General features: G+C 41.7%; 3 protein-coding genes across 7 annotated transcripts in view; 1 reads left to right on the top strand and 2 right to left on the bottom strand.

Moving 5' to 3' along the window:
* Window positions 1-396: 396 nt before the first annotated feature.
* On the top strand, window positions 397-2,176 carry LOC119300381 (zealexin A1 synthase-like). Its single transcript, XM_037577361.1, has 2 exons — window positions 397-1,289; window positions 1,391-2,176. The coding sequence occupies exons 1-2, from the start codon at window positions 408-410 to the stop codon at window positions 2,012-2,014; spliced, it is 1,506 nt and encodes a 501-aa protein (XP_037433258.1). The 5' UTR covers window positions 397-407; the 3' UTR covers window positions 2,015-2,176.
* A 2,012-nt stretch (window positions 2,177-4,188) lies between these two features.
* On the bottom strand, window positions 4,189-6,114 carry LOC119300351 (protein FAR1-RELATED SEQUENCE 5-like). 4 transcript variants are annotated; one of them, XM_037577344.1, is made up of 4 exons: window positions 5,870-6,114; window positions 5,565-5,753; window positions 4,822-5,086; window positions 4,189-4,723 (listed from the first exon to the last, which is right to left on the bottom strand). In XM_037577344.1, exons 3-4 carry the CDS (start codon window positions 5,014-5,016, stop codon window positions 4,199-4,201), a joined length of 720 nt encoding a protein of 239 aa, XP_037433241.1. In that variant the 5' UTR covers window positions 5,017-5,086; window positions 5,565-5,753; window positions 5,870-6,114; the 3' UTR covers window positions 4,189-4,198. The 4 variants fall into 3 exon arrangements, with proteins under 4 accessions (XP_037433241.1, XP_037433248.1, XP_037433252.1 ...); XM_037577355.1 differs by having other exon boundaries at window positions 4,822-4,905; XM_037577348.1 differs by lacking the exons at window positions 5,565-5,753; window positions 5,870-6,114 and having other exon boundaries at window positions 4,822-5,556.
* A 10,784-nt stretch (window positions 6,115-16,898) lies between these two features.
* Window positions 16,899-18,047, bottom strand: part of LOC119300335 (dihydroceramide fatty acyl 2-hydroxylase FAH1-like) — a 28,984-nt gene continuing 27,835 nt past the window's right edge. For both annotated transcript variants that reach the window (XM_037577338.1, XM_037577332.1), the window contains exons 6-7: window positions 17,255-17,401; window positions 16,899-17,178 (exon numbers count right to left, since the gene is read on the bottom strand). In XM_037577338.1, coding sequence (XP_037433235.1) covers window positions 17,059-17,178; window positions 17,255-17,401 — 267 coding nt within the window. In that variant the 3' untranslated portion in view covers window positions 16,899-17,058. The remainder of the gene's footprint in view (window positions 17,179-17,254; window positions 17,402-18,047) is intronic.

Here is an 18,047-nt window from a genome sequence, read left to right as displayed (position 1 = left end):
AAAGCCATAGGTAGGGTGTGCGTGTGTGGATTCATAGGGGTGAGTGTATACGCGTGTCTGTACTGATGTTCAAGAAAAAAAACTAATCAACATATTTTCCTTCTTCGTGTGCAAAGCAATAGTAGAGATGTTTCAACTTCGTATATATGTATGATATTATAATAATTCTTAATGGTTTTGTTCGTGCAAAGCAACAACACAAAAAGAAAACGGCGCGGCAAAACGCGCTTTTCCCTCTATTTCAGCTGATGCACCGTAAAATGACGGTTGACCTTGAGTTGTTACAATCAGATCTCAGTTAGCGTGAGTTGTACCGAAGTCACTGTGAGATCAGGAATTGCTATATAAGGGGCTGCAGCGAAGGCAGAAGGAAAGCTCAAAGTTTCGATCCGGCCACTGAGAGAGCGATGGCGTCCCCGCTTTCGTTGTACTTTCTCCTCCCACTCCTGGTCATCGTCCCTCTCATTTACTTCAACCACACGGTGTGCCGCCGACGCCGCTCAGCCGCCCGTCTGCCTCCATCTCCCTGGGCACTTCCTGTGCTCGGCCACCTACACCACCTCGCGTGGGATCTGCCGCATCGCGCCATGCGTGACCTCGCCCACCGACAGGGCCCGCTGGTGCTGCTGCGCTTAGGCTGGCTCCCCGTCGTCGTCGCCTCCTCCGCGGACGCGGCGCGTGAGATCATGGTGGCGCGCGACGTCGACTTCGCCTCACGTCCTATCACCCACATGATCCGTCTGATCAACCCCGAGGGCGGCGAGGGAATCATGTTGTCGCCTTACGGCGACGAGTGGAGGCAGATCCGCAAGATCTGCACCGTCGAATTGCTGAGCGCCCGGCGCGTCCAGTCCTTCCGACCCGTCCGCGAGGACGAGGTGGGCCGTCTGCTCCGCGCTGTGGTGACGCCAGGGACGCCGGTCAACCTCAGCAAGCTTCTGGCAGCATACGTTGCTGACTCAACAGTGCGCACCATCATCGGGAGCAGGTTCAAGGACAGGGACGCTTTCCTGACGATGCTGGACCGCGGCATCAAGCTATTCGCCAAGGCAAGCTTGCCTGACCTCTACCCTTCATCGCGCCTCGCCATGCTCGTCAGCCGGAGGCCACGCCAAATGAAGGGGCACCGTGAGGAAGTGGACGCGTTCATGGACGCTATCGTGTTGGACCACCAGGAGAACCGAGCAGCCGACGACGACGAGGATTTGCTCGACGTGCTCCTCCGGATCCAGCAGAAAGGCGACATGCAGTTCCCCATGTCCATCGAAAACATCAAGTCAACTATCGGCGTAAGCACTTTTCTGAATCCAAATATCTTCAATCAGATTCAGACCACGAATCCATATATATCCATGTAAAAAGTTGTACATTCATGTGTCGGGTCGTACAGGACATGTTCTCAGGCGGCAGTGAGACGGCCGCGACGACACTGCAGTGGACCATGGCCGAGCTTGTGAGAAACCCAAAAGTAATGCACAAGGCACAAGACGAGGTCCGACGAGTTCTCGCCGGTCACCCTAAGGTAACAGAGGATTTCCTACAGAACTTGGAGTACATGCCACTGGTCATCAAGGAGGCACTCCGCCTGCACCCACCGGGGCCACTGCTGCTGCCGCGGGAGTGCAGGAACGATTGCCAGGTCCTGGGCTTCGACGTGCCCAAGGAAACGATTGTGCTCGTCAACGTATGGGCCATTAGCAGGGACCCCACCCACTGGGACGCCCCCGATGAGTTCGTCCCTGAGAGGTTCGAGCGCAGTAAGGTCGACTTCAAGGGGACGGACATGGAGTACACGCCGTTCGGGGCGGGGCGACGGATGTGCCCCGGGGTGGCGTTTGGTCTGGCGAACATGACACTCGCGCTCGCCGGGCTTCTGTATCATTTCGACTGGGAGATGCCCTGCGGGTTGGGGGCGAGCGAGTTGGACATGACGGAGGAGATGGGTGTGACCGTGCGGCTCCGGCATGACCTTCTGCTTGTCCCCGTGGTCCGTGTGCCCGTACCAGTAGATTAGTATCCAGATTTTGCTAATTGAGTGGTACTTATTGGGCGATAGCCCCTGGTAATGGTCGTACCATTCGAAAATTTTGTTTTGAGCAAATTTCCTCATAATTCGAGCATTTATATTTATATTTTTACATCCCTTCTAAAATGACATTTGAATTTGGATTCTACCGGCAGCTCAAATAGTATTAAATTCTGTTGAGAACTTGAGATACACTAGTTTGTCCTGCTTGTTTACTTTAGTCCACTATCCGGCGAAATAAGTCGACTGAATCCAATTTTTGTTTGGGACAGCAAATCAAGCCGGCTTGCCATCCCTGCGCCATGGGGGAGGAAGAGGGGGTGGTTAGCAAAATGTTCATGCATCAGCAAAATAGTACTAACAACTTAGATCACTTAACAAGAGTAGCAACAAACACTTAAGATAAACGGCTGATTAACCACCGCACAACATAAGTTCAGACAACAATGCAAGCTGCTTAGGGGAGGTTGTTAGAGAAATAAATCAGGCTTTTCTTAAGCACCTGTGCTTATTTGCACAGGATAGACGCTTAATTATGCGTCTGTCGTGTAGAAATAGGCAATGGTGCTTCAGAAAAAATCTGGTTTATTTTTCTAAGCACCATCCTAACCATCTAGCATTATACAAGGCCTAAGACATCCCCAGCTTAGGCGACCCGACACTGGGTCACCATGCGAACAGCCACACTACCACACACTCCGGCCCACGCTAGCTAGACAAGCACGAGCACGCTAGCTTTGGTGGTCTCCTCCACCTCCACGCGGTAGAGATCGTCGCAGTTTTTTTTTCATTGTAATTCGTGTCATGTATATATCGATCTGATAAAACTGAAAAGATAGCAGAACACTAGCCTTTGCACAAAAAAACACCAGTCAATAAATAAAATTACAATAAAGACCGAAAAAACCTTTTTAAGCTTTACACCAACGACCATCACCTGCCTCTGGCACCACCATAGCACCCATCATGGAAAAACATGACGGATCACCTTCTCACCCGAGCTCAACGCGGCTCCATCATTGATGAGAAGCTTTGCGGATCTGCAAAGTGGCTCCCCAAAGGAAAAACCATTACTGTTGAACGAATGAGACCGTGGCAACACCCCAGACACGTCATCGAACTCGAGATCTGGTACCCCGCACGACTAAGACGTTGGAGGAGGAAACCATGCCCGCGATCCACGAACCACGAACCCAACACATGGTCCATCTTCCAGATTTCATCGATGCAGGCAACAAACTGCATCTGCTCCTGGACTACCTCCCAAGCTCCGTGTCGGCACTAGAGCTAACCCCGCCGCAAAGATGGAGCCAGAGGCAGTTGACGGTGCAAACGAAGACATTCGCATCGTATAGAGAATCTACTTCCTCGTTAAGTCCACATAGTGCAACGTAAGTGACCATGGCGTGTGCTACTGCACGCCACTTTAGGGGGGTTCGGTGCCGAAAATGCCGAACGGTGGACGAGCACTATGAAGACTTTATCCAGTCCGTCTGTTTTACACATTGGCCAGCTTCATCACGGTATTTGCGGGAGCTTTCCCCCCCTAGACCATCCCGACCCACGTATTCTGGTTGTCAGTGAGGGTGGTGTAGCGACAGAATCTAGCTTTGCGTTGATGTACCAGGTACACTCGAGCATGCGCATGAAGCAAAAAGAGAGTCGCCCATGTGGACTTGAATTTCGCCCTTGCACGTGACCCCCCGTCACTGTCATGCTTAAGTTTTGTATAGATAATCCTTTATTAACAGCATATTAGCGTGAGATGGACCAAATTCCTTCATTAACAGCATATTAGCGTGAGATGGACCAAATTTAATCAAAGAGCACCGGCTGTGGATTGTCAACGACTCTATGTTGTAGTAAATCAAAGGAGTTCGCGGTTGGAAAATGACAATACCCCGCGAACTATCGTTATTAATCACAATTATGGCACCGATTTGGACATGGTTTCCCACCATGTTTCTGTGCCTCGGTAATTAAACACGTAATTTGTTTTTAGCAGCTAGACCGTGTAGTTTGTTGGTTAGGTCCGTGGATGCCGAGGTTCGCGATGGGCCGGATGGAACATCTGCCATCTCACTGTTGTCGTCACATCTCGACGTGCAAAAAGTTGCGTGAGGACCCACCACACATCAATTCTATCCGGGGGGGACTAGTCATTTCACGCAATTAGTGCCTGTATGTTGTATCAAATGTCACAACATCTCCGAAACACCTGTACTGTTCTACACTGCGCCCGTTAACCCACACAAGTGTTTTCATTCTGCTCTCATCATCAACTTGGACAGTATAATTGAATTCTGGATCGTTTGCCTTCATCTCTGCAAATATGTCCATTGTCTTCCGGGCATCTGAATCAGACTGTTCTTTGTTCAGCTTGCAGCACAACGTCTTCAATGACCTTTTTGTAAATGGCACATTGTCAACTGATCCAAAAAAACTACCAACTATGCCAAAAACTTTTCCAAGGCTAATATTGTTTTCTCTCAGCTGCCTAATAAGATCTTTAGTGTAGCGATCAATGAGCCTGTGTGAAGGCCAGTGCATTTTCTCGCCGCAAGTACTTGAGAGAGAGTGGTTGTGAAGAGGCCTGTGTTCTGAAATATACCATCCATTGTCATCCGACCTCAGTAGCCTAATCCTGGCAGCACAGCCGCACCTAGTTGATCTTGTATTCTCCCTCTCCGGTTTACCCTGCCAATGGACATGGAATCAATCGTCAGTACCAATCATGTTTTGATCGCATAGCACTCATGTTTTTTGCTCACTGCCAGAAATATTAAAAAACGCACCGCGCATCCACATACAATCTCCTGCATGCACTTCACCCTCTCCATATTTAGCCTGCTTTTCGAATACCTTATGCCAAATCCAACCTGCCACGAATACAAATTGTAGAATTGATACGCCTCATCCAGTGAATCAAATGAAGTGCCGACTGCTGGGTTGACTACATTGCCATCTCGTTTACTTATGAACGCCCTCATCGATAGTTCAAGAGCACTTTTCCGGTTAGGATTTAGCTCTCACTCCGCTGGGGCTTTCCTTATCCTTACTCTGTCATGGTACAATTACAAGTTTAGTTATTCGCACGTAGTTGGAAAATCAAACCAGCTTGAACTACCGTATGTGACATTTCCATAACAGAGTGAAAACTAAGCCCCTGGTACTCTAAAGACAACAAAATTGCTAATTAAATTGAATGACCACTATCCGATATTGCCACAACAAAAAGAGCCACCATAAAATGGATTAGTCCATTATCCAACCCCATCCCTTTTCTTACGTCCGTTTCAATTACATAAGTTGAACACACCCAAACAAATGTCCTTTGCCTTTATGACTACAACCATGATGCTAATATGAACATTTTCATCAGTATACAAAAACTTTGTACACTTCCAGAGCGAACACCCTGGCTAAAATTTAGGAACTAGATGAATCGACCGTAAATTCCTACATATAATACAGGTGGCGAGCCTGACATTCAAGCATATAGCCAAGAAGATAATCAAAATAAATTGATTACTAATACCTGCGTGTCCACCCGCTGGTAGCCTTTGAGCACACTTGCAAAAGCGGACCCTCGCCGACAGATCCAGCATTTCCGCCGCCGCTGCAGAGGTCTCCGGCACGGCGGATTGCGCCCTCGGCGACGCTGATAGATGCCTGGGACTCTATAGGGCGCGCAACAGCAGCACCCTCCATCTGCCCATGGCTAATCCTGCGTGCAAAAAAGGGGACCAAGTAATCTTAGCAATCCGCAGCGACTACATCCAATAAACAAGCGGATCTAATCAAACCTTGGCCTAGAGGGAGATTAAGTTGCAGTTTAATTACCTCTTTTCTGAATCGCCCGCCGGCGACACGAACAGGTCCATGGAGCCCTATCCAAGCTCTCGATCCGGAGGAAGAAGAGGAGGTGTAGAGAAGAGCAGCAGGCGTCGCTTGGATCTTGGTCGCTCAGTCTCGACCCCGAGGAAGAAGACGAGCTGGACAGAGGAGCAGCAGTCGTCGCTTCGACCTGGGTCGTCACCGACGGACCAACCCTGCTTTTGATTAATGAATAGCTGAACAGTTTTGTGTGGACAAGCTGTCACACCACTTTGGTCACGTGATCTTGCAAATGCACCAAACGAGCTGCACCAGTACCACATCGCGCTGTTCGCTGGTCCAGCCTCAAAAGCACGAAACATTTGTTCCAAAGCAATACGCCTAAGGACCCTACCACCTATCACTAGCGATAGAGCATGGGGGGACAGCGACTTGACGTTTGCTCATCTCCAGGAATCCACCTGCGGCCAAGATTAAGTCCACACAAGCCCGCGTCCACCGAAAAGTTGCTTCCGGTTGGGTGCTCACTACTACAGATATGAGTTTTAGCCACCAAGGTAGTTGTTTGCTAAGAGTCCACAACTGAATATTAATGAGTATTACATGACTACAGAGTTGTTTGTCGAACCATCAAACCGTAGCTTCTTCTAGGCAATCAAGACAAATGTGAGAAGACTTCATTGGCTCAAGAGATATTTCGAGGAAAGGAAGTAGTTTCTCCTCATGTGTATTGTCATGTATCTTTATATACTTACTTGGTTAGCGTCGAACATCCTAAAACTTGTTTTTGTCTGCTTAGCAAAGGACGGTTTGAATCATAACATGATTACTGATTATGTGATGACAGTGAGAGAGTAGGATTGTATTTCACCATAACCATGTATTTTGTAATGGTGTCATGTACTATATAATAAATAGCATATGTTAAGATGAGTTCAAAAGTATTGTTATGTGTGTAGAATGTCAAATTTATGGATACTAGTCGTCAACCCGTGCATTCGCACGGGCTAGCAAGCAATACAACTTTGTATGGTTTGAGAATCTACAATATATTTTTTCATGGCTTGCCTCCTACTCCCTCTGTCCCAAAATAAGTGTCTCAATTTTGTACTAAACTTAGTACAAAGTTGTACTAAGCTTGAGACACTTATTTTGGGACGGAGAGCTTTTAAAACAAAACACCAATAAACACATGAAAAAACAAAAGTACAACTACGCATATTTAACACATGTAAACATTAAGTGTTTGAAAAATTCACATGCATATGCCACATAAACATTAACTTTTGAAACTATTAGTAATAGAATATTGGCTTTGTACATATATTTACTAAGCTTAACTATGAAATTGTGATCATATTATTATTGGTTAATTTCGACAATGCAAACAATAAATTCAAATTTGTTATGTATTGGAACTCAGTGTAGAAATATCTTATGTTCATTATTTTGGTCAAAATTTTAATGTAAACGCCTAGACACCAATTTGTATTTTCATGGGAGGTTTACCTTTTTCCATTTTTTCTGAAAGGGTCTTTGTACATATTTCAGTTATATTTTGAAATACTAAAATAAATAAAGTTAACATATGTTCTTTTTAGAATTTAGAATCGTGAAAGCTAAAATTTGATATCTTCAAATCACGTGCCTTACATATTGACTTGTGTCTTGTCTGCCAACTCTTGCAATATATATAATTAGGTTTTTTTCTAACAATTTTTGTTGAGTTATCTTTGATAATAAACATTGATAATATGAAAGTTTGTTCAAAACCAACAAAAAGTTTAATAAAAGATATCAAATATAGTAATACACGGTATATGTTCGATATAATTTGATGCGTGTGCTCAATATTCTGTTTGAAAAAAGACTCCACAATGTTCTTTAATAATGAATGGTTCCAAAATATTATTACATATATAAAGTTGGTTTTAAATATCAGTAGTATTATCATATGTTGTTTGTATCGTATGTATTACATATTTGATAGAGAAAAGGACTTTCCAGTTTGTATTTTGTGCGAATCACTCAAAATTCTACATTATTCGGTTGAAAGAAAGAAAACATGAACTATTTAGGAACTAAAATTGTAAACAATTCAGTGAATCAAAGAGGCACGTAGATGTCTTTTCTTGCAAAAACTTTTAGAAGAATGAACAAATAATTTAGTCCATGCTCTCCAAGTTATTATATTCACGCAGCATACATGTTCTATTCCCTACACTGTTGCCAGGCGCTAATAAAATCATCTCTGGCAAAACCGTTTCTTGTATATAAAGTCGTCAATATGAGTGTCTGAAAGGTACTGTTAATGGTCTTTACAACAATATCTGTTTTTAAGAAATATCTGTTAATATGACTCACTGTACGTACCTTGAGGCATGCCAAGAATGGAGGCCATAATTTTTAATTTGGCATCTCTTGCCATCATGGTCTGCCTTCTCGGCAATGATCACACCCGTACCTCTTGCCAGAGTACTTCTCTCGCTGCGTTTGCTCGCTCGCAGTCTCTCACCCCACGTCCAGATCTCCTTTCATCACAACCTCTTCCATCTCAACTTTAATTTCTTGCAGCTTTGCTGCCACCGGAATTCGTGATTTACCTACGTGTGGAGCCTCCATCGTCTTCCTCATACTGCTTGCAACAATCTGCACTCACTCTAATATAGGAGATCTCCATGTCATATCTTTCCCTTAGCTAGCCGTGCAGGTGTCAAAATATTAGTTGGGTGGGAAAATAGAAGCACGTCCATGTGCTGGCCAGGGAAACCATGACTTGGGTCACGATTGGTTAGATGGGAACCCTTCTGTAGCAACTCCTTCCTCCAAATCGCATACGTCTTAAAAATAGTCGAAAAATCTGACTATATACTGAAATTATCAGTGGTCATATTTAAAATTGCAGATCCAATGTATCATTAGGTAACGGGCCATTTCAGTTGCTAACTTGGAAAGTTTAAATTCAGTCCTAATGATACGCTCATTCACTGCTTGGTTTATGTAATCCTTTTCATGACATTCCTCATGAATATTCCATATATAAACAAATAATCAAGAAAGTGGTAACATGTATACGTAACATTTATTTTTATTGGTTTACCTCAGTCGCGGGATGAAAAAAACAATGGTTTTTGTAAATGATATTATAAGAACTCCAGGAAATCTAATATAAGTCATACTTCTTGTGGCTAATAATGTTTAATAAAATAAGGATTGACAAAAACTTGATTGTTGAAAAGACACAAAGGTTAAAGGCAAAAGAAGTAACATATCTCTCGGCAATAACACGTGGGCTACACTCTAGACTGACTATAAAGTAAGCACATGACACTGGTAAGTTATTTTATATTAACTCATAATTTAATTCTCTATCAGTACAATATGGGAGGGTTAAATATCAATAGCCTCAAAACATATGTATGAACTACCTATCGAGGTTATATTTGAGGCCTAAAACTGTGCAACCACAAAAGATGTTAAACTTGTTGATCATGAACTCAATAAACACAATTATTAGCATAATAGCAAAGAGGCTACACATTGTGCAAACCTATCATTCAAAGTACATAAAAGCTAATCATTCATAGTTGGTTCTGTCTATTAGGAGGAAGTAAACATAGAACATGGAAAATTTTGTAATCTGAACTATACATGTTGAGATTGTGGAGAAAACAAATCTACAGATCCTGAGAAATTGATGGTACTATAAAATCATGATTTGCAAAGATCATTCAAGATTTCAAACATCTTGAAAGCAATGAATCGTGAATACTTCTAAGCTTCATACATGCATATCTGAACTATTAATTCGCCATAGCCAATTGGAACCAAACTGACGAATTGCTATCCAACGTCATAGTGGGGAATTCCCGCTGGAACTATACTATCCAATGACTATCAAAATAACTAAAGGTAAATCAAGACTGGTTCCACCTTTTTCTGGGTAGAAAATATAGATGAAAAGGAGCATACCAGAATTTCAATATGAGAAGCACGGAGGTGGGAAACTATTCATATGGCCGGGCGACAGAGACTACTACCAGTTAGCAAAGAATCTCTGCGTGCATATGGATGTTCTAGTCACACATATGTGTACCTCATTCCTTGTCAGATCTTTCTGATAATAATCACGCATCCGTCCTCCACCCTATGTAGGCTCATGCATCCACCAGCGATCATGCTGATGCATTTGTCACATGTAACAACCAAATTAACAATTTTGACATGCAATTAATTACCTGCTGCCTTCTGACATGCACGTGGACGTACCTGGTTAAGATATCTGAACCCGGCGTGCACTTCGTCGGCCGTGGCTATGGCCGCTGTGGCTTCTGTTAATAACTCGACCGCCACGATGCTGGCAATCCATGCGTCCACCAAATTCTGAGCCCTAACACATAGGAAGGAGAGATCAGACGGATAGATTATGGATGAGAGAACGTGATTGGTTTCTGTCCAGATGATAAAACAAAGCAAGATGGGAAGCTGAACTCAGATTAACTCATGGAGGATGCCAAGCATACAGCCCTATGAGATTCCCATGTATAAATCGGTGTTTGATCTAATAGAAAACTAAGGGAGAGTGAAGAATACCTTTAGATTACCTGACCGGGGGCGTGCCTCTATACTCGATCTTGATGAGATAAAATTCGCCATGGTGTAGACCTGTTGCTCGCCGGTGCCGAAGAAGCCACCGCCGCTGGTACCGGGACGCCATCAAGCTGCGTGAAGGCAACGTCTCAAAGTCACCGGCCGCGGAGTTGCAGGCCATGAGCCGTGAGCTAGATCTGGTTCCACGACGGTGCAGCCACATAGAACATGACGGGAGCTGCAAGAGGTTTGCGAGATTGGGTGAGATGACAATTAGATAGATTTTTCTCTTCCTTTTATTTTTTGGAAGGAGGCAGTTAGTATATGAGTAGATTTTTTTTTGCGTAAGAGATATAGATTGTTTTTTTTTCTTTTAAACCCATGACATAGATTGCTTTTATTAGGGGAGGAAAGAATCGGTGGATTAATAGTAGCATCGTGTGGACTTGTTTTTACAACCGACGCACGTAATTGTGTGCATTGGAGTGATTTTTTTTCAAAATTGAGCAAAATTTCAACATAGAATTATGGGTTGATCTACACCATAATAACTTGGCCCCACAAGATTAACGGTTCTTAATTACTGATTAATGTGGGAATTTCTTGGGAGTCTGTAATTAGGATAGGTAGGTATAGATAGATATAGATAGATAGATAGATAGATACATTATATATGTCATCAGTTCAAATCTTTGAAAACTGGCCATCTACAATAAAAACAACTCCGTGTTGAGTCATTTACTGTTAAAACGATACAATTAGCACTTAAACCCATTCTACATGAGAACAAAGGGTCACACTAGTACACACTAGTAGAAAACGGAGATTTAATACCGGTTCATAAGGGCCTTTAATACCGGTTCTGCAACCGGCACTAAAAAGTGGAGACTAAAGCCCCCACCCCCCCTTTAGTACCGGTTCGTTACGAACCGCCACTAAAGGCCCACCACGTGGCGTGAGCTCGCACCATGGTATGGGGGACCTTTAATACCGGTTGGTGTTACCAATCGGTACTAAAGGTTTTTTTTTGAATTTTTTTTTTGAAAATTTTGAAGAAAAAAATGATTTTTTTTTCGATTTTCAATTTTCTAAATTATTTGATGATTTAGTCTCTAATCGCCCCTCTTAACTACTCAGGTGTGGATCACTCATTCCAAATCGTCTAACTTCCCGATCGGTCACCCGTCCTCTCTCCCCCAGCCTAAGCACGCTTAACTTCGGAGTTCTATTCCCCCTACTTTCCAAGTCTGCACTTGTTGTTTTCCTAACAAATGTAAGCTGTAAATCCTATTAACCATCAGCAGTTTAGCTTGAGCATTAGGTCACACATTTCACCGTTTGAATTTGAAACTATTATTTAAAAACAGTAATTATTTAGTAATACTAATATTTCTTAAATAAGTTTGACCATAGTTTGACCAGATTTGACCAAAATTCAAAAAATTGAAATAATTATTTAGTAACACTAATATTCTTGAATAAGTATGTAGTAACATTAATACTTCTTGAATAAGTAGTTTGACCAGATTTAACCAAAATTAAAAAAACTAAAATTTGAGCATATCTTTTTCTCCTTTTGGAATTTGAGGATTCTAAAAAATTGCAAACAGGCCATAGGCCGTCAAAATCGGATGCGGATTTTCCTGCTGAATTTTTTGATATATTATACGTTTTTTTGGTAAGAGAGAGTTTACACCGCTGCATAGAGGGGGGAAGAGTTGGTGATGAAGGTGGTGAAGTTGTTGGTGAAGATCGCGGTGATGATGATGGCCCCCGGCGGCGTTCCGGCGCCATCGGAAGCAAGGGGGAGAGGGCCCCCCTTCTTCTTCTTCTTCCTTGACCTCCTCCCTAGATGGGAGAAGGGTTTCCCCTCTGGTCCTTGGCTCCCATGGCGTGGGAGGGGCGAGAGCCCCTCCGAGATTGGATCTGTCTCACTGTATCTTTCTGTTTCTGTGTTCTCAGATCCTTCCCCTTCACCGTTTCTTTTATATCCAGAGATCCTTAACTCCGATTGGGGTGAATCTTTCGTCCAGATTTTTCTCATAAAATTAGCTTTCTTGCAGCAAAAGAAGAGTGTCAACCGCCTTACGGGTGGACCAGGAGAGTGCCAGGCGCGCCCCCCTATCTCTTGGCCACCTCGGACACTGTTTCGCGTTGATTCTTCCTCCGGAAAATTCTAAGTATTCCAAAATAATTCTCCGTTCGTTTTTATCCCGTTTGGATTCCGTTTGATATTGGGTTTCTGCGAAACATAAAACATGCAACAAACAGGAACTGGCACTGAGCACTGGATCAATATGTTAGTCCCAAAAATAGTATAAAAAGTTGCCAAAAGTATATGAAAGTTGAATAATATTGGCATGAAACAATCAAAAATTATAGATACGACGGAGACGTATCAATCTTCCTTGCAATGGGAGAAGTGCTTAGCTTTGGGTTCAATCTTGCGGTGTCCTTTCTCATTGACAACAGGGGCAGCAAGGCACGTATTGTATTGTTGCCATCAAGGATAAAAAGATGGGGTTTATATCATATTGCATGAGTTTATCCCTCTACATCATGTCATATTTCTTAATGCGTTACTTTGTTCTTTATGAACTTAATACTCTAGATGCATGCTGGATAGCGGTCGTTGTGTGGAGTAATAGTAGTAGATGCAGGCAGAATTCGGTCTACTTGTCACGGACATGATGCCTATATACATGATCATTCCTAGATAATCTCATAATTATTCGCTTTTTTATCAATTGCTCGACAGTAATTTATTCATCCACCGTAATACTTATGCTATCTTGAGAGAAGCCACTAGTGAAACCTATGGCCCCCGGGTCTATCTTTTATCATATAAGCTTTCAATCTACTTTTATTTGCATCTTTTACTTTTCCTATCTATACCATTAAAATACCAAAAATATTTATCTTATCATATTATCTTTATCAGATCTCACTTTCACAAGTGGTCGTGAAGGGATTGACAACCCCTTTATTGCGTTGGTTGCGAGGTTCTTGTTTGTTTATGTAGGTGTGTGGGACTTTTGAGGAGCCTCCTACTGGATTGATACATTGTTCTAAAAAACTGAGGGAAGTACTTACGCTACTTTGCTGCATCACTCTTTTCTCTTCAAGTAAAACCAATGCAAGCTCAAGACGTAGCAAGCCACCTTGCCGCACCTTGCTACTTTGGTTACTAGTTACTTGATACAATTATGTTGCTAACAAACTATCTGTTACTACTACTACTTTACAGCATTTGCATAGATTACCTTGATGAAACTGCTTATCAATTCCTTCTTCTCTTCATTGGGTTCAACACTCTTATTTATTGAAAAGACTATGATTAATCCCCTATACTTGTGGGTCGTCATAATGTCACTAGCAATTTATGATGTGGTTTTTACGCAAAACGTAGACATTGCAACTCGAATGTTGTCGTTGCTATAATTTTTTTATTTGCATGCCAAAGTTGTCACTGGCGAGCACTCAAATATGTCAGCCACTACTTCAACATTCAACGGTTGCGGGCATCAAATTGTGCGTGCCACTAAATAGTGTGCACACCTAAGGTTCTTGATCTGCAGGAGGAGTAACACTTTAGGCTTCTCGTTCATGGTCTCGAGCGGCTCCGTGACAACACCATCATCATCTCCACCCCGCGTCGCACATAAGGGGAGCTCGAGCGTGTAGACGAGGTGGGTGTGCGCGTGGCCGCCACGACCCTTGTGCTTGAGGAGGCACACCACGAGGGGATGCGGAGGAGTTAGAGGACAGCGGATCCAACAGCGCGGGCGCCACAAGGCCAATGAGCTGGCTACCCACTAGGGTTTGCAGTCTCGCGTAGGGACAAAGCAGCGTGGCGGCAGTGCTGGTTGCAGAGATATGGTATAGAGTCGTGCTATACATCGGCAGCGCCGGAGAACGCCGGAAGCGTCCGATGCACCTGGACGGTGGCGGTTCGGTGAGTGGGAGAGTCATCTCTAGAGATAGGAGAGTGGGGGTGAGAGAGATTAACGATCAATGAAATTACCGATTTATTATTTAAACGAATAAAAATATTACGGGCATTGGTCCCACATAATTTTGGTACAAGTCCGAAAGGACTAACACTTTCAATGTCTTCTACCTAATAATAATAAAGCTCCGACTGTTTTTGGTCGCCATCGCATTTTTTACAGAAAACCCACTGTCTTTTCCTATAATTAACCCGCGGTCTAGATTTAAGTCAGAACAGACCGTTTTTTGCAGTTTACATAAATCCCCCGGATTTTACGCTAATTAACCCGCGATCCAGATTTAAGTCACAGTGAAACATTTTTTATAGTTTTACATAAACGCCCCTGATATCTACGGTAATCACCCCGTAGTCTGCACCCTGGGTGATGATATATAGGGTCGCGCTATTCGTCATCCTGTGTGAGGAATAGTTATTCTTCACCCCTCTCTATTTTAATATTAATACACCGTATTTTTACGTTTCGTAAGTTTGCTCATACTCCATACATAAAAATAGAATGTAAGAAAAATTATAATCACCGTGAAAAATATTTTATGTTACCTAACATTACAAACAGAAAAAAATATTGTAAAATATACATAAAATGCAAAAATTCTAGACTTAAAACCTATATTTTTGTTTTCTTATGCCAAATTTTACGTAGTAAAATCAATATGAAAGTATACAAAATGTAATTTATATATGAAACGATCGTAAGATTATCTCGGGTGAAGAATAATGTATTCTGCACCCTGGGTGATGAATAGTAATACTACGCGCTCTTCGTCACCCTGTGTGAGGAATAGTTATTCTTTCCCCCTCTCTATTTTAGCATCAATACATCGTATTTTTATGTTCTGTAAATTTGCTCTTACTTCATACTAAAAAGAGAATGTAAGAAAAATTATATTCACCTAAAAAATATTTTATGTTACCTAAAATTACAAACATAAAAATATAGTGTAAAATATACATAAAATGCAAAATTTCTAGACTTAAAACCTATATTTTTGTTTTCTTATGCCAAATTTTACGTAATAAAATCAATATGAAAGTATACAAAATGTAATTTATATATGAAACGATCGTAAGATTACCTCGGGTGAAGAATAATGTATTCTGCACCCTGGGTAATGAATAGTAATACTACGCGCTATTCATCACCCTTTGTCGGGAATAGTTATTCTTTACCCCTCTCTATTTTAGCATCAATACACCGTATTTTTACGTTCCTTAAATTTGCTCTCACTTCATACATAAAAAGAGAATGTAAGAAAAATTATAATCACCGTAAAAATATTTTATGTTACCTAAAATTACAAACATAAAAATATAGCGTAAAATATACATAAAATGCAAAAATTCTAGACTTAAAACCTATATTTTTGTTTTCTTATGCCAAATTTTACGTAGTAAAATCAATATGAAAGTATACAAAATATAATTTATATATGAAACAATCGTAAGATTACCTCGCGTGAAGAATAACGTATTATGTACCCTGGGTGATGAATAGTAATACTATATCTTTTAGACCGTAACTCCAATTTTAACATGTTATATATGAAATTTTATTAAAAAATGTAGAATTTGAGTATGATGTTATCTAACATGTTAAATATTTTTTAAATAATATTTAGGATACAATGTTAATTAATGGCGCATGATCTGCCTTTATTTCGTAACGACGCAGATCCATATTGCAGCATGTAAAATTGAACGTTAATAATTGGGAAAGATTATAATCCTTGGGCATGTTGTACTTGCACCAGATTCTCTCTTTGTACATGTTTCATGAGATACGACCTTATGTACGTACCTTTTGTTTTTGCAAAATGCACGCGTACGTACCATCAGACTACACATTTTTTATTGTAGTGAATACACAAACAATTTTTATAGGATGTACATACACTTATCAAATTCACGAACATCAGAAGTACATGAATGGTTATTTTTTAAAAGATTCGACTATTTGTGTGATAGTGATGCACATTCATAGTAGAACCAATAAATGCAATTTTAATATGTGTTCCATCTATTGCATGTGATGGCTATACATGTAGGATTTCTTGAATGAACTTAATTTATCGACGGGGTCTCCTTAGTGTCAAACAACACCACAAAGATGCTGCCTGAGTGTTGTTGTAGGCGCTTGCCATCAATATGACGAGTCAGAATTAAAATTGAGCCGAAATGATAGCGGCTTAGATAAATCTTTTTACTCCCTGTTGCAACACACGGGCACGTTTGCTAGTTCAATGTAATGCCTCCTATTTTACCATTGTCAGATTAGGATGGATGGACGGTTCTTAAAAAATTAATCTAGACATTGAATTTGCTGGATGGATGGACAATATTTGCTTGCCCCTATATGGTCAAAAGCCTCCACTACAAACCATGCGTAGCTACAAAGGTTCATTTGAAAATAAAGCTGGAACTAAACTAAAGCAGTAAAGTAAAGCCAACATGCGAAAAACATCCTTTACAAGCAAGAAGATTCAGAAAATAAAGATCGCCACAGGCACACATGATAAGAGATGGGCCAATCAAATGGTAAAAGGAGCAAGTCAGGACATTGTCAGCAAGAGAATGGTGGTAGATGCGGTAGAACTCAAGTACTCTTGTTGATGGCTTTCGTTGAAGGCAGTGTGCCGAATACATGGTCCCACAGGGCAGATGTTATTCCAAAGCCTTTGTTTTGAATTCTGAAGTGATGGTTCAAATGGTATTTCTGATGTACAGCAGAATGAATATGTAAGTACATACAGCGATGGTGTCTTTTGATATGCTGTGAATGACATAAGCACCTTGAGATATTTTGCAGGGTCAGAAGAGGGCTGGCCATGATGCAGGTAGTAATGCGTGCAATCATACACCACGTAACCAAGCAGAAAACCTCCAAACACGCCCGGAGTTGCAGACGTAGTAGTAAAGAGCTTGATTAGATTCCACCACTGAATGCATAGAGCAGAAGAGCATCATTAAAAATAATACGATATGGTAAAATGAAAAACAAAGCCGAATAATTTCTTTCGAAGCCCTACAAAAAATTGAAATTGTTTCTTAAGAAAGGACATATCTCGCGTTCCAGATGCACACAACCACAATTTTATTAAAAATTGATGCAAGTCAATGAGGCCAATACATCAACAAGCAGAGTGCATAAAATAAATTTGGTTTTTTTTTGCTGAAAAAGACATCACGTTTGTTTAAGCCGAGAGGCCATTTTCGAGTTTAGGATATCTTGTGAAAAATCTCAACTATTACTGTGGCTTAGTGAGTGGATCTTTATCACGTGTAAGGGATTAGTTCGCTTGGTGTTTAGATTCCTACGAATTGTAGTGGTCGGTTCACATTCAATCTTTGGACCATGGTCCTTGTGTTGTGTACCTTCACCTTCGTGTATTAGTGCAGAACTAGTTATCATGGAGGAGAAGCCGTGAAAGATCGGGCAAATAATGAATCAATCCTCATTCCGACACATGAGTTGTAATGGTGAGGAACCAATGTGGTGTTCCCTGTAGACCCACGACCAGGAATCTTCTCGATCATCCACCGAATGGCCAAGATCAACCACAAATCAAACCAAATAAGTGGTTC

This window comes from Triticum dicoccoides, chromosome 1B (genome assembly GCF_002162155.2).
Source record: "Triticum dicoccoides isolate Atlit2015 ecotype Zavitan chromosome 1B, WEW_v2.0, whole genome shotgun sequence".
Taxonomy (NCBI): Eukaryota; Viridiplantae; Streptophyta; class Magnoliopsida; order Poales; family Poaceae; genus Triticum; species Triticum dicoccoides.
This window is presented reverse-complemented; position numbering and strand designations above follow the sequence as displayed.

Bases quoted from the DNA above. Each gene is read 5' to 3' on its own strand.
- LOC119300381 (XM_037577361.1), top strand. From the start codon at position 408: ATGGCGTCCCCGCTTTCGTTGTACTTTCTCCTCCCACTCCTGGTCATC. The intron at 1,290-1,390 runs GTAAGCACTTTT...CGGGTCGTACAG, and splicing joins ACATCAAGTCAACTATCGGC to GACATGTTCTCAGGCGGCAG.
- LOC119300351 (XM_037577344.1), bottom strand. From the start codon at position 5,016: ATGAGGGCGTTCATAAGTAAACGAGATGGCAATGTAGTCAACCCAGCA. The intron at 4,724-4,821 runs GTGCGTTTTTTA...GTCCATTGGCAG, and splicing joins AGATTGTATGTGGATGCGCG to GGTAAACCGGAGAGGGAGAA.